Genomic DNA, 13,595 nt, shown 5'->3' with positions numbered 1-13,595 from the left:
CCGGTGGGGGCGGTGGAGGTTGTCAGGTCCTTGGTTGGGGCTGAGAGGGGGGGGGGGTTAGAAGGGGTGAAGGCGTGTGTGTGTATGTGTATGTGTACGTGTATGTGTGTTTTGAGACCTAAGCAGCCGCACCACCCACCCATTTGTAAAACCCCGGTTCTCCCCAAACCCCCCGCCCTCGGGTGCCCCAACAGCCAACCGCCAACCGCGGTTCGGTCTTAGTGTCAAAGTCAAGGGTTCTCCTTTCCCGTCCGCCCTCCTTTTGGAAGGTTTAGGGTTCTTCCCTCCCTTTTTCCGTTCTCAATACCGGCGACTGGAACCTCACAAAGTACACATTCTCTCAACAGACATGCCCTCACTCATACATACATACATACATACGTACATACATACGTACTCACCCGCCGACTTCTCTGCACTCGCCGCCGCAATGACCTTGTACTTGTACGCCTCAAGCTCCATAGCTGCCGTACAAGTGATGAAGGTGTCGGACACGTCCACGTAAGCAATCGGCCCCGGAACCAGGAAGTTGGGCAGGTAGCGGGTGAAGGCCTGCGCCTCCGCCTCAAAAAAGTACAGCTGACCGTCGTACGACTGCACGCAGATGTAGTCGCAACCTGCCGGGGGAAGGGGTTTGCGTGAAGGGGTGGGGTGGGGTGGGGGGTTGCGGGGAATGTCCGGTTCTTATAGGCGATGAGATAATGTGAAGTGGCTGAAAGGCCGTTATAAGAGGTGGTTAAAGGAGGCGGTTAAGGAATCTTGCCTGGTTTATCGGTTTTCGAAGACCTTTCTCTTATCCCCCCCTCCTCCTCTGCCCCCCTCCTCCTCCGCTATCCCCTCCCCCACCAGTCTCCACTTTGACTCCCAATTCGTCAAGTCCCCCCCCGGGGTAACCTTCCCTCCAAATACACGCACTTGCAAACACACATACACGCACACCTTCATACACTCATCCAGCTCATACCCACACACACTTGCGCGTTAATTAAAAAATGTTTTTGCTTGCGTATACGCATGCGTTCTCGATTTCTTACACTTGTACGACCCTCTTCATTGTTCGTCGTCTTACACCGCTTTTATTTATTTCTCCTTTCTATTGCACTTCTCACGCTGTCCCCATCGCTTTGCACTATTTCGCTGTCATATTAGTTATCCTTCAACGGCGGCGCTTGGTATGCGTTTTATTTGCCGCTGCGGACCAACAACTTCCTTGCTCTCTGTTTTGCATGTGCCCCCGCCTCTGCCGCCTCTGCCACATGCGCCGCCTGGCGAGGTGAGTTCCTGGTGAGCCCCAGTCGGCGTACATAGTATACGGTACCTTCCTGCTCTTCGCCGCCTGCACACATACACACATACGCACACGCAACCCGTCCTAAACACCCCCAAACCCCCCTTTGTGAGAAACCCGGCCCCCCCTGCCCCCAGCAGTGTCTTCGACTTCAACTTTCACATCACGTAACTCCCTCCCCCTTCCCCCCACCCGAACCCCCCCACACACAGACACCCGTACGACAAACCCATACCCACCTTGCACCCCGTTGAAAGGCCCATACGTCATGTTAGCTGCTGTGTGTTCCAGCCAATGATCGTACAGCCTGGTGAGGTGCATGTACGACCCGCCGCCCTGGGAAACCACCGAGTACACGGACAGCTTGCGGGGGTGGAGTACGGCAAGCTGCAGACCCCCGGAGCTGCGGACGGGGGTTGAGGTGTGAAAGGGGGAAATGGGATATTACATGAGGACAAGTGACAGATTAAATTTGTACGGCAGGTGATTTGTACGGTGATAATTCTCCCCTCGCCCCATCCCCCAGGGTTCCGCTCAGACCCCTCTGGGCCCATTCCCATTCCCAGCCGCCATCCACCAGCACAGCAGAACCTCTATCCCTCCAGAACCACCCCCTCAAAACACACACACACACACACACGCGCGCGCTCATCCCTTCCCACCGCTACAGCCCAGCCTCCACTCCGCCCACCGCCCAAGCCCAGCGCTTGGTGCCTTATGGGACATGTGTCGACGCAGTTGACGCACTTTGCATCAATCATGCGATTTCCTCCCACTCTTCACCTCCAAAACCCAGCAATCCCCCCCTCCCCCCTCCCCACCCCGTGAATCTCCCGGCCGCCAGCGCCAACACCGCGCCACCCTCCAGCTCCGTCTCCAGCAGCAAGTCCTCGGCCTTGTAGCCCCGGTCTCGGGGAAGGTACACCCGCAGGTAGCCGGAGAAGGAGCCCGTAACAATCTTAACTGCGTGTTGTGAGTACGTATGTATGTACGTATATGTGTATATGTACGTGTGAAGCCGGGGGTGGGAAGGAGAAGGGGAGAGGGGGGCCCCAGAACGCGAGCGGGGCATGAAGGGGGGGGTAAGCCGGTGAGCGAACCAGGATTAGAGTATGTGTGTATGTGTGTGTACGTGTGTGCATGTGTGTGTATCTGTGTGTGTCTCTCACACAGGGACAAGAACGGGGGTATCTGAGGTTGACAAAGATGGCGGCGAGCTGGGCTCGGTGATGGCCTGGCACTAGACTGGTGTTTTGTGGTTGTGGGAATGTGAGGGATCGGCCGACTGGGCTGTGAGGCCGAGGCAGGGCGGGGCGAGGGGGTTCATCTTGATGGGTTTGCATTCCTCGGCCATCCCCCTCCCCTCCCCCTCCACTCCTCTGCCGCTGTTCGCTGGGTGAAGTGCTCTTTCTCCCCCTCCCCCCCGCTCGCATCCCCCCCAGGTGCCCCCTAGGAGGGGCCAGCAGCAAGTAGAGGGCCCACTGTGCAGCTAAACAAGAAGAGGGATGACGGGTGACGGGCCCGCGGCGCCCTACAGGTAGTACGGCATGTGCGTTTGTGAGTGTGTGTGTTTGGGGGGAGGGGGGGAGAGGGGGAAAGAGCAAACCCGTCCGTTGGGGAAAGATCACCGCGTGTGGGTATGGCCCTCAGACCTGGGGCGGGGACGATTCACCAGGGCCCCCTGGGGGAGTCTTTTGAGGTTGCGGGTCTTTTCTCATGAACCCCCCAAAACGTGAGCGGGACTCCGTTCCCGGAGTGGGGGTAAGAGATCCTAAACCATTCAGATTCTTTCCTCTCTTAAACACGGGCGACCATTGGATTGGGAGACGTCCTCGTGTCCTCCTCTTGTGTCCTCCTTTCCGAACGAGTCCCTTAGGCGATGTTTTTGATGCTGAGGTGGTGAATGTGTAAAAATCTGTAGATGTGAGGTTCGAGTGGTGAGTGGTGAGCCGGAGCGTTGGGTTGCAGGGACCTTTGCGTGTTTGGGTCGCGAGGGGTTATCGCTGGGTGCTTGCTTGTCGGACACAGTTTTGGTGACAGATGGATAGGACAATAAGGCGTGAAGGGCTGTAATTGTGTGGTTTGTAGTTCGATATGGGTAGTGATATGATAGGGAATCCTGTCAGCATGCTTGTTGGTGGCGTTTTTGCTTGGGTGATAGGGGCTGATGGGTGGACGCCCCCTCCATCGATGGAGACCTTGCCCTTCTCTCTTTGACGGTGCCCCGGTGGCTAAAGAACAAATCCTGCCGCTCGAGCTTACCCTGTCCGGTGGGGTCGTTGTCAACGTTTGCCACAAGCAGGCAATACATATCGAACTCCTCGCCATGTCCGCACTGCGTCTGCCACCAATCGCGGGCCTTGAACAGCGACATATTTCCGATGAATCAATATGATAGTAGCTATTCAGAAAACTCCTCTCAGCAACTCCTGACTGCTATTCGTCCTTAATTCAGGGTCCCAGCAGGCAGCCGGCGCCCTGAGGCGACCGGCAGGTCAGGATCATCTATTGCATGAAGAAATGATGTTCTCCGCAAGGAATAACGATCCAGTGCGGCAAGTCAACAGACATTGCTGCGGGGCGGGAAATTGTACCCTTCGGATTTCCAAGTTTAAGGATATAATTGAAACGCGGTTAAACTACGAGTAAAGCGGCTTGCAGAGAATTAACATCTCCGTCCACACTTCGAGAATCAAAGTAATCTATGTAAGTATCGAGTCCGACCCTAAATTAGATAGGAAACCACAATACGAAGGTGAATACGTCTTCAGCGCAACGGATAAGCAGCGACTCTTTGCAAAATGATAGCGTACAGGAGGCACCGGTACGAACTGATTGCGCTCACCCCACCTGTTCGATTATCCACCCACGCGTTGCCGATACTGGTGGTATGCTGACACAAGCCAATACCTCATGGCGTATACTTCTGAATATATTTGCCTGCGCCCGAAACGATACGCGCATGTCTCCCGTTCCCCGTGTCGGCAGCGAAGCTGAAAACCCATGCCCTCGTTCTGTTCAAGGAACGAACACCGCCCTGTGCTGTCCAGTCCCCGGCCCCCACCCCACTATCGCTACCGCCTCCATGCAGCTTCAGTCGCCTGCCATGTCGCCGACAAGCCTACACAGGCGAGGCGAGCAGACGGTTGTCACGTCACGTAACCTCAGTACAACAAAGCCCGTGCTTGCAAACGCCCAAGATCGAGTTCCGTCTGCTGATAAGCCTCAATCATAAAAACGTTTTCGACTTGGCGAATAGTAACATACCATCACCACTTGTGATGAGTGCACGGCCCCATACCTGCATGAGACACACAGATCAGACCCCCCGCAGCCCCTTGGGTGGTTGGTTCAACTGGACCTCAGTTGCTGCAGTGGAGCCCGACCGGCTGCAACGCCCTAAACGACCGCCAACCGCACAACACTGTGGGGTTTATGTTGGCCTAGCATGTTAGCTTCACTGATGACATAATAGTGGCAGGTGGCTGGCAGAGGTTAAGGCCTGACTTCTGCTCGGAGTCAAATCCGCCTGCCGACTCCTCGGGTGTGTGAGAAGTGTTGAAATGGGAGGTGGCCCCCCATCTTATGAACGGTGTAGGACGTGATAATATCAGCATGCGAGCTGACCAGGAACTAAGTTGAGGCGCCGTTGATCCGCTATATTTGGTTGGATGCTGGTGGTGAGTTGCCGAACCCAACGAATACACTCTGAAGTCGGATGGGGTGAATGGATTAGGGTGCCCCTCTCGCAGGGGAGAGCAGGGAACTGCCTCGGGAAAAGGGGCCGCTGGTGAAGCTATACCACCCTGTAACAACATTTTTTTGGACATAAAAAATTAGAGTTGTATGTTGTCGGGTCCACATGGCAAATGATTGGTCTAGAGCACTGAACGGGGTGGTCAGACGGTATCAGAGGGTATCGCCAGTCTTTGGGAGCGTGTCTTCTTTTGCCTCAAACCCAGCAAACCCGGCGACAAAAGCGAACTACAAAATGATGATAATAACAATTACCTTCAGTGGCATCGTTCCTGATAACCGCCTCTTACAGCCCGTGCTACATGCCCTCTGCAGCCTAGCCCCGGTCCATAATTGGCTCCGTAAAATGCACACACCGAGGCGCAAGTACATACATACATACACATACATACATACACATACATACACACATGTTCCCTTAATTACTACATGTGTGCAAATATCTTCTCCTTTCCGCCTGCACTGGCCCGTTTGTTTAGGGTCCATCCCGCCTCACTCAAAAAACACAAAAAAGCAAAAGTGCATATACACGATTCCTCACCTCCTTCCCGCCAGAAGAACAAAACTCGTCGCGTTGAGTTCGGCCCGAGTCTGCAAATAATAATTATAATTGGAATCCTAGCCTCAGCATCAGCAGCACCTGTGACCCTAAAAACAATCCCAAACAATACCAGTGTTACCGAATTCAAGGCGGGACATTCGAAAAGCAACATGGGCCCCATGGCCTAACCTTTGCTTTAGATTTCGCTATGCCGTACGCTTCCAACTGCATATGATTCTGCCTACTGCGCGTTGGTCGAGTATCGTACATAGGAGTGCAGACGACGACAACAGCAATAAAAATACCATCACCATCACCACCATTACAACTAACACCACCACAACACCATTGCATCTCAAAAAGCTCCCAAAGCGCCGTTACCTCTTTTGAATAGATAATCTCGCCTAAATTCAATTCTCTGAATTCGTAGTCAGACCTGAACCAGAACTCCGAACGTCACGAAAAAAAACCTTCCCTGGTGCCGCAAACCCGAAACCGACAGCTGCGAGATCCGCAGATCGATTCCCCGCCCGCCCACGTGACGATGACCTCGACCTCATTCACCAACGGCCGACCAGCACTAATCTAAAACCCCCTGGCCACACACACATACATACGGACATACATATTGAAAATTTATGCCCGTGCAATCACATGCAAAGACGCGCAGTACATGCACACGGAGACGGAAGGCAACACATGCCTGCATGCATGACGCGTGTATGTGTATGTGTATGCGTGTGTGCCCTCCATTGCTGCATACATGCATGGTATGTCCCACCCCCACACACACGCCTGGCCTCGTACATACACCCTACCCTTCCATCTCGCCTTCCTCCCCCCTTCGCCCCGCCGTCGTTTACGCCAAAACCCATGTCACGTACATACGTACACATAGACATACTTCTTTTCTTCTCCTTTCTCGCGACTCCCGATCATCATAAATAAACATACGCTGCTACTCGCTCACGCCAACCCCGCCACGCCCAGCATCCGCGCGGCCGCCAGCCCCAGACACAAACACATGCCGTACTGGATGTGCCACGTGACGGCAAAGCGCTTCAGCGGCGCCACACGCTCCGGAACCAAGTGATGCTCGTCCGCAAAGGCCACCATTGTCAGCGCCGCCGGCGCCGTCAGCACTGTCGCCGCCGCGGCGGCGGTCCAGGGCAGCGCGCCAACGGCTGTAGCCGCCAGCGCCGCGATGTACGTGACGACGGCAGCAGCTCGCAGTACCTTGCGGCCTCGCTCCGTACCTAGTCGTACAAGAGGCGAGCGCTTACCCGCGGCTGTGTCACCGGCAATCTGATGAAAGTGGCTGCAGAAGAGAATGACGGTGGTGGTCAGGCCGACGAGTACGGAGCACGTCCACACGACGGGCGGCACGCCGGATGTCAGGGCGGCCGCGGCGGCTTCACCGCCAGCGGTGGCGGCTGTTGCTGCAGCGGCGGTGCCGCCGCCGCCGTCAGGCCGCAACGCCAAGTAAAACGCCGTCGTGGCGGAAGGCCCGAAGGCGAAAAAGCACAGCGGCTCGCCGAGCCCCTTGTACGACAGGCGGAACGGCGGGCCCTGGTAGAGGTACCCGCAGGCGATGGAGAAGGCCAGGAGACCCGCGGGTCGCAGGTCGCCGCCTGGCGCTGAGGTGATCAGGTGCACCAGCAGCGCCACACCCGCCGCCAGGAGCGACTTGGCGAACAGGAGCACCGCGATGCGGCGCTTGGGCCCGCCGCCGAGAAGGTTCACGACGGATTCTGGCTTCGATGCGTCGACGCCAGTCTGTGCGTCGAAGGCGTCGTTGCTGTCGAGCGAGCGAGACCGGAGAGCCGTAGGGGGCGACCAGGGGGAGCACATGAAGGACGTGGTGGACGTGGGGAATATCGCGCAAACAACATGGGAAGTTTGGAGAGACCGGAAGCGGAAGGGGCTGCGGTTGCGGAGCGCCGCGAGGGCAACGTCGAAGACAGGACTATCCGCTACCACTACAACTCGCGCCCTCGACATTAAACAGAACTGCCAAAAAACCAGAATTGTCGGTATAGTCGGTATCCACACACCACCGTCACTAACCCCCGCTCATACGCCACTTCCCAGGCTGCATCCTATGTTGCGCAACTGCCGTACGGAAGGTAAGGTCTCTTCCCCTCAACTCCCCCCCCCCCGAAAGGGGCCCCACGGGCGGTACAGCCAGAGGGAGGCGAGGCGGGTGCAGGTATCAGGTGTGGCAGGGAAGGACTCGCGGCGCGACGGAGGGCCAGCCATAGCAACGAGCTAGCGGACAGGCAACATGCGGATCGTGCAGTCGTAGCAATTCCCCCTTCTCCGTGATGGCGGTGCATCTGTTTGGCTGCTGCTCCACAGCGTATGTACACCGTCACGATGCAGGTGGATGGTGCCCGTTTTACATGGCGGGGGGGGGGCAATGGGGTATTTCGCTTTGCCGGGTGTAAAACGGTGCCCACGCCCACGCCCCACGCGTCTTGCTCGAATGGAAAAGATCAACCCTTCCTCCCTCCCACTCTCTACATGGACCTGCTCATCCATTTTTGCTACGACACACACCAAGACGATACACGCACACGCACACACGCACACATGTGCTATGTCACACGTGAGCAATACACATGTAAAATATATTTACAAACCGGCCTAGAATGCCACACGTACACACATACACCCGGACGTGCGCACGGGCGGCTCACCTGAGATTGAGCCATCCAATCACCAGGATGGCGGCGAGCACAAAGCCCGCCACTTGGCCCCAGGGGAGCACCCCGCACTGGAAATAGACATTGGCCGCCGCCACCTGACACGAGGGCAGGACAGAACAGCAAGCGGTACATACACCTTTGCATTTTGTCGTTGCGAATGTGGTGTTGTGACTGAAAGGACTGAAAAAAGGAAAGGGATGAGGAGGATTAAGGGTTGGCAACGGATGGTCTTGGTCCGTTGTGGGGGATAATGAGTGTGCAGCAGGAGTTTTCGGATAGCAGGATGTAAAACCGGGATGTAAAATCAGGAAGGTGAAATCAGGATAGGCCCAAAACAACACTATGGAGCACAGGCCGGGCCCGCGGAAGCCAGGGAAATGCGGAGGGAGGGAGAGAGGAGAAGTGGGGCGGGTGGGGGAACGCCAAGAGGGTAATACTGAGGTGGTGTTGTGGCTAGAGGGTTTTGGAGGGCTCAGGCGCGGCAAAAGCCGTATTCAACGTGCACCTCACCAGAACGGGCATGAAGCCGACGGAGTACATGGGCGGCTTGATGGCCGCAAACCAAAGCTTACGTCGGTCCTGAGAACTTTCCGGTGCTGTCGCAAAGTTAGGTACGGGCTCTGCTGTAACTAGACTTTGAGCCGAAAGATCTTCCGTGTTCGACGATGCGCTCGGAGGGCCGATTGCTGATGAAGGCGCTACGTCAGCTCGCTCCAGCCGATTCTCTGGCTGATCATACGCAGGCTGCACGTTGATTATCAGTCGTGAAGTAGCTGGAACAGCGCTGCAGGAAATGCGCATGTCCCTTAATCCTGTCGCCGGACGCACTTTCCGCCGCAGCCGCAAGTGTGCAGCTGTCAATCGCACTGTACATGCTTGCCCAACACAGAGTACGCGCGGCGTGCGTAGGGAAAGCATCTGCTCCAAATCGTCGCTATGACCGAAATTATACTAAAGTACCAGTAACCTTGCCTTGTTCACCTCAAGTCTTCATTTTAACACGCCCGACCATTTGCAACCTATGGTGCACAGACGGTGCGCCATACTTGCATAATACTATTTTGCCGTCCTAAATTTTGAACATACGCATAGCTCGCATCTTAAAAGATCTCTTACAAATTGCTATGATATTTTGTTGTACCAAGCTTAAACCTGTACATATTAAACGAAAGTGGGGCACCGTACGACCCCTCGACGTTTCGGAGCTGATCAGTTAATGTTCAACTGTTCACACTGAAGTTTTTCACATTGCTCCATATACGTTATCTTTCCGGCGGGTGTAGACATCTCTGGTTGCTGCGGACCATTGAGTCTGTAAGCAGTCAAGGAACCTCGTTCCGAGCTGCCGTGCAGGAGGACTATGCCCGCTCACAAGGCGGCTTGGCCGCCTTCTTCATCTGCTGTGAACGGGATGCCGCACTACTAGCTTGCCGCACACGGTAAGCCAAAGGCTTCTTGATATGGGACGTGAAAGTCCAAAACTGGATTCGCAGATCCAGCTGCTGCGGAACCTACCACACCTGCACCTGATCAGGCCATTGCCTAGAAAGGCCCTCTTCACCAGCCACATAGTCGGCGGCCAGCCAGCTGCTAACCAAAAGCACCGGGTACACGGCATAGAGGCATGATGCATGATATGTATATGTGTGTGTGTGTGTTACATGGTCGGGGGTGCGTGACCCCATACCTGTAAGACTACCCATACGAGCCGAAGGCCCATGAATGTCTGTCAGTCACTACCGGCATGACAGAGACCCTCTGAGCAGGCGTGGCTTCGGAGCGACCGAGCCGTGGCTGGGGACCTTGATGAAATAAGGCCTGGAGAACAGGAAGGGTGGTGTGCGGAACCCCAGTGATGGCTCTCAGTGAAGGATGAAGTGATGGAATTTTGAGCTAAAGTTAAAGCTATTTTAGGAAAACACCTTGAAGGGTGCCGTGCAGATAAGTCAGACACGCAAAAGTGGCTCCCATTACACCAAACTGCACGACACAGATCTTAGTCGCAGGCATGACCATTGTAAAATGTCCGGTATATCCGGAGCTTTGAAGGTCCATCAAAAGACGCTCGTTCCTTGGTGGTACTGCCGCTTACTACCCAGCACAAGGAAGTTCCCACACAACCCTATAGGAGTCCACCGAATTCAAATTAAAGACGCAATCCAAAGGGCAGCCTGTTTCGTACAGAAAATGATCGGAAAGAATACAATGCAAAAAGAAAGGAAAAGCTGGCAAGGCTGGCACCATATAGCCCTCATTCCCGCGTATTGTCGATTACTTCCTGCTACAGGGAAGTTCCGCCACTTAAAAACTATAATTGAGTACCCACGATTATCACAAGTACAATAACTATCGTCTTCTGTGACCGCAGCTGGCCGTCCTCCCGGCTGCACGGTCCCACCTGCAAGTCCAACTGTCACAGCAGAAATTTATACATATCAAACTATTTACACGAAGTATAATTACACTCAACATATCTAACTAGTGTGCTCCTGGGTTGTACAGCTCCCGCACCTCCCCTCCCCTCCTCCTCATGGCGCTTACCTCCCTTCCAACCCCCTCGGCCCCCTCACCTCCTTTCCCCCCCATCCCCCGCCCCCCCCACGCGCCATGGAGTTCAGCGAATCCATGTTACATCGAAGAACCTCCGGAGGACAGTTGTTCTCCTGATGGGGGGGAGGGGGCAGAGGGGGAGGGGGAGGGGGAGGGGCAGGGGGAAAAACACAGCTCAAGAAGGGGAGGGAGTGAGAAGGTAAGGTAGGGAGGGCCACATGATTATGGATCATCAGCCGCCAAAAGGGGAAGAAACAAAACCATATACCACAAAAGATATTTTACCTCCCATCACGTACAATGCAACGGCGCAGTACCGTCATGCCGTACGGTATCGTACCTGCGCCGAGGTGGTCAGCATGTGCCGTGCCTTTTGTGCATCGCCGTAGTTGTAGTACAGCAGGCAAATCGCCTCCGCGCCGTCACGGCCCCCCCGGCCAGTCTCCTGCACACACAAACCCACACGACCCTTACGGCCCAGATGGATGCAGGACAACCAGTTTATGACGTGTCGTACAGGTTGTTGAGGGTAACGGCCGCAGCACCAGTTTCCGTGCGTTTCCACGCGGGTGGAATCCACGGGGTGTCTGATCAGAGGGGGATCAGAGGGGGACCATTCCACCGGGGGGCAGCTCATTCCACCGGGGGGCAGCTCATTCCACCGGGGGGCAGCTCATTCCACCGGGGGGCAGCTCATTCCACCGGGGGGCAGCTCATTCCACCGGGGGGCAGCTCATTCCACCGGGGGGCAGCTCATTCCACCGGGGGGCAGCTCATTCCACCGGGGGGCAGCTCATTCCACCGGGGGGCAGCTCATTCCACCGGGGGGCAGCTCATTCCACCGGGGGGCAGCTCATTCCACCGGGGGGCAGCTCATTCCACCGGGGGGCAGCTCATTCCACCGGGGGGCAGCTCATTCCACCGGGGGGCAGCTCATTCCACCGGGGGGCAGCTCATTCCACCGGGGGGCAGCTCATTCCAGGGTTTTACCCGGACGGAGATCGAGTGGCTGGAGCTCAGAAGGGTAGGTGGGTAGGCCTGTGATGCGTGGGTGTGGGCGTGGGCGTGCTTGATTGAGCTGCACGTGGCGGTGGAAAAGCCATAGGGGGTTGCGGGAAGGAGACAGATTGGTGGATGTTGTTCGTTGTACGGCTGCCAGGCATGGGGTCCTTTTGCGCTGGCAGAGGCCGTGGACAGGGCGGGAAGGCGGCGGGATAATGCCAACCTTGCGGAGGGCATGTTCGAAGCTTGTTTGAAGGATAGCGCAGTCCAGCTGCAGATTATGTTCATGTGGCGGATAGTGGGGGCGGTATGGGCATCTCACCGGTGGTTGTTGTTGTTGTTACAGGGTGGTTAACTTCGCCAGCGGCCCCCTTTCCCAGGGCAGTCCCTGCTCTCCCCTGCTAGAGGGGCACCCTAATCCGTCACCCCATCCGACTTCAGAATGTATTCGTTGGGTTCGGCAACTCACCACCAGCATCCAACCAAATCTAGCGGATCAACGGCGCATCAACTTAGTTCCTGGTTAGCTCGCAAGTGTTGTATGTGGAGCTGGCTGAGCTCCCCCTACAATAATACATGGTGAAGCAGATCCTCCGTTTCTGGAACCGCCTTCAAAAGCAAGTGGGGTCCATTGCTCATGCAGTTTTACGGCAGGAGATAACCGATGCCCTGACCAACCCGGAATGGGAGGGTTGGGGAATCTCAATGTTATACCTGTTCCCTTTCTTGGAGTGCAATACTTGGAGCGGAATACCGCAAGAAGTCCTGTGGGTAAAGGAGCGTGTTGACTGGTAGCTGAGTAGACCTCTCCCCGAAGGAGCAGTGATAACGGCACTAAGGGAGCGTTTGATGACCGGCTGGGACCATGGGCATCTGAATGTCTTGCCAGAGGAGTATACCCTTCAGATGGGAACAACCGGGAGTGCAACGTTACAAGCTCCACGCACAAGTGCGGGGGTGTCCGTTAAAGCCCGGGAAGGGGGCCATGGACGGTACATCGTTTTCAGTGCGGCTACGTGATGGACCATCATCGTCCGCCCTAGTCCGCTTGAGCACGAAGCGCCTTAGAGCAACGTGCCGGGTCTCCCAGACTTCCGAGAGGAACCTGGCTAGATACAGATGGCGAAGTATAAGCACTGGATTGGGCTGCCCTTTTTTTGTGAGCCGCAGCCGTTATGTTACATGCTAAGGCTTTCATTCCTCGTCGAGCGCAATGTAGGCCCGTATGCGCCCCTGCTACAAGAGAGCCGTCGAAATGAACCTAGGGTTTTACATACCAAGACACCGTCACGATTTGGCCCAGCACCTTGCCTTTCTGTGAGACACGGAGACGGCTTTTAGGAAACGGCAGCAGCATCTTCCGTACGACAATAGGCGGATGCTGGTACACTGGCACTTCTTCAGGTCCTACACCAGCCAGGTACCCATCCTGGGCTTTTACATGCCGGGTTGTTTAACGCCTAGTGTGCCACCACACAACCAGCCGTCCCCTTCCAAGTCAAGTCCATCAACCCAGCCTCCCCTGACAACGCCGCCACCTAGCTTGCTCAGCCCGGCCGCCAAGTCCCCACCACCGCCACCGCCTGCAACTAACATCGCTCTGGGCAAGCTCACATTCGCCTCCTCCATCGCTGATAATGACGTCAGGCGTTATGGGCCCCAGAGCAGCGCTGATGGGTTCATAATCAGCAACACCGGGGTCAGCATATTCCGAAGTGCAGCAAGCGGCCAGGATCAAACTCCTTGACTT

The 13,595-nt window shown here is 55.9% G+C and overlaps 3 protein-coding genes across 3 annotated transcripts in view; 1 reads left to right on the top strand and 2 right to left on the bottom strand.

The window, feature by feature from the left end:
- bbs9 (Bardet-Biedl syndrome 9) overlaps positions 1-3,662 on the bottom strand; it is a gene marked incomplete at both ends in the record, with an annotated part of 18,432 nt that extends 14,770 nt beyond the window's left edge. Inside the window, 4 exons of the mRNA XM_002957468.1 lie at positions 394-617; positions 1,528-1,691; positions 2,110-2,251; positions 3,551-3,662. Coding sequence (XP_002957514.1) covers positions 394-617; positions 1,528-1,691; positions 2,110-2,251; positions 3,551-3,662 — 642 coding nt within the window. The remainder of the gene's footprint in view (positions 1-393; positions 618-1,527; positions 1,692-2,109; positions 2,252-3,550) is intronic.
- Positions 3,663-10,830: 7,168 nt separating this feature from the next.
- VOLCADRAFT_68314 (uncharacterized protein) lies at positions 10,831-11,076 on the bottom strand (the record flags this gene model as incomplete). Its single annotated transcript, XM_002957467.1, has 1 exon — positions 10,831-11,076. One exon carries the CDS (start codon positions 11,074-11,076, stop codon positions 10,831-10,833), a length of 246 nt encoding a protein of 81 aa, XP_002957513.1.
- A 388-nt stretch (positions 11,077-11,464) lies between these two features.
- Positions 11,465-11,806, top strand: VOLCADRAFT_35889 (uncharacterized protein; the record flags this gene model as incomplete). The annotated part of the gene is made up of 1 exon (XM_002957510.1): positions 11,465-11,806. A coding segment is annotated over one exon (342 nt), but the record flags the coding sequence as incomplete, so codon positions are not given.
- Between the last annotated feature and the right edge of the window lie 1,789 nt (positions 11,807-13,595).

The sequence above is a fragment of the Volvox carteri genome, assembly GCF_000143455.1.
Source record: "Volvox carteri f. nagariensis unplaced genomic scaffold VOLCAscaffold_74, whole genome shotgun sequence".
In the NCBI taxonomy this organism is placed as follows: domain Eukaryota; kingdom Viridiplantae; phylum Chlorophyta; class Chlorophyceae; order Chlamydomonadales; family Volvocaceae; genus Volvox; species Volvox carteri.
The sequence above is the reverse complement of the archived record's forward strand: the minus strand, read 5'-3'. Positions and strand labels throughout refer to the sequence as shown.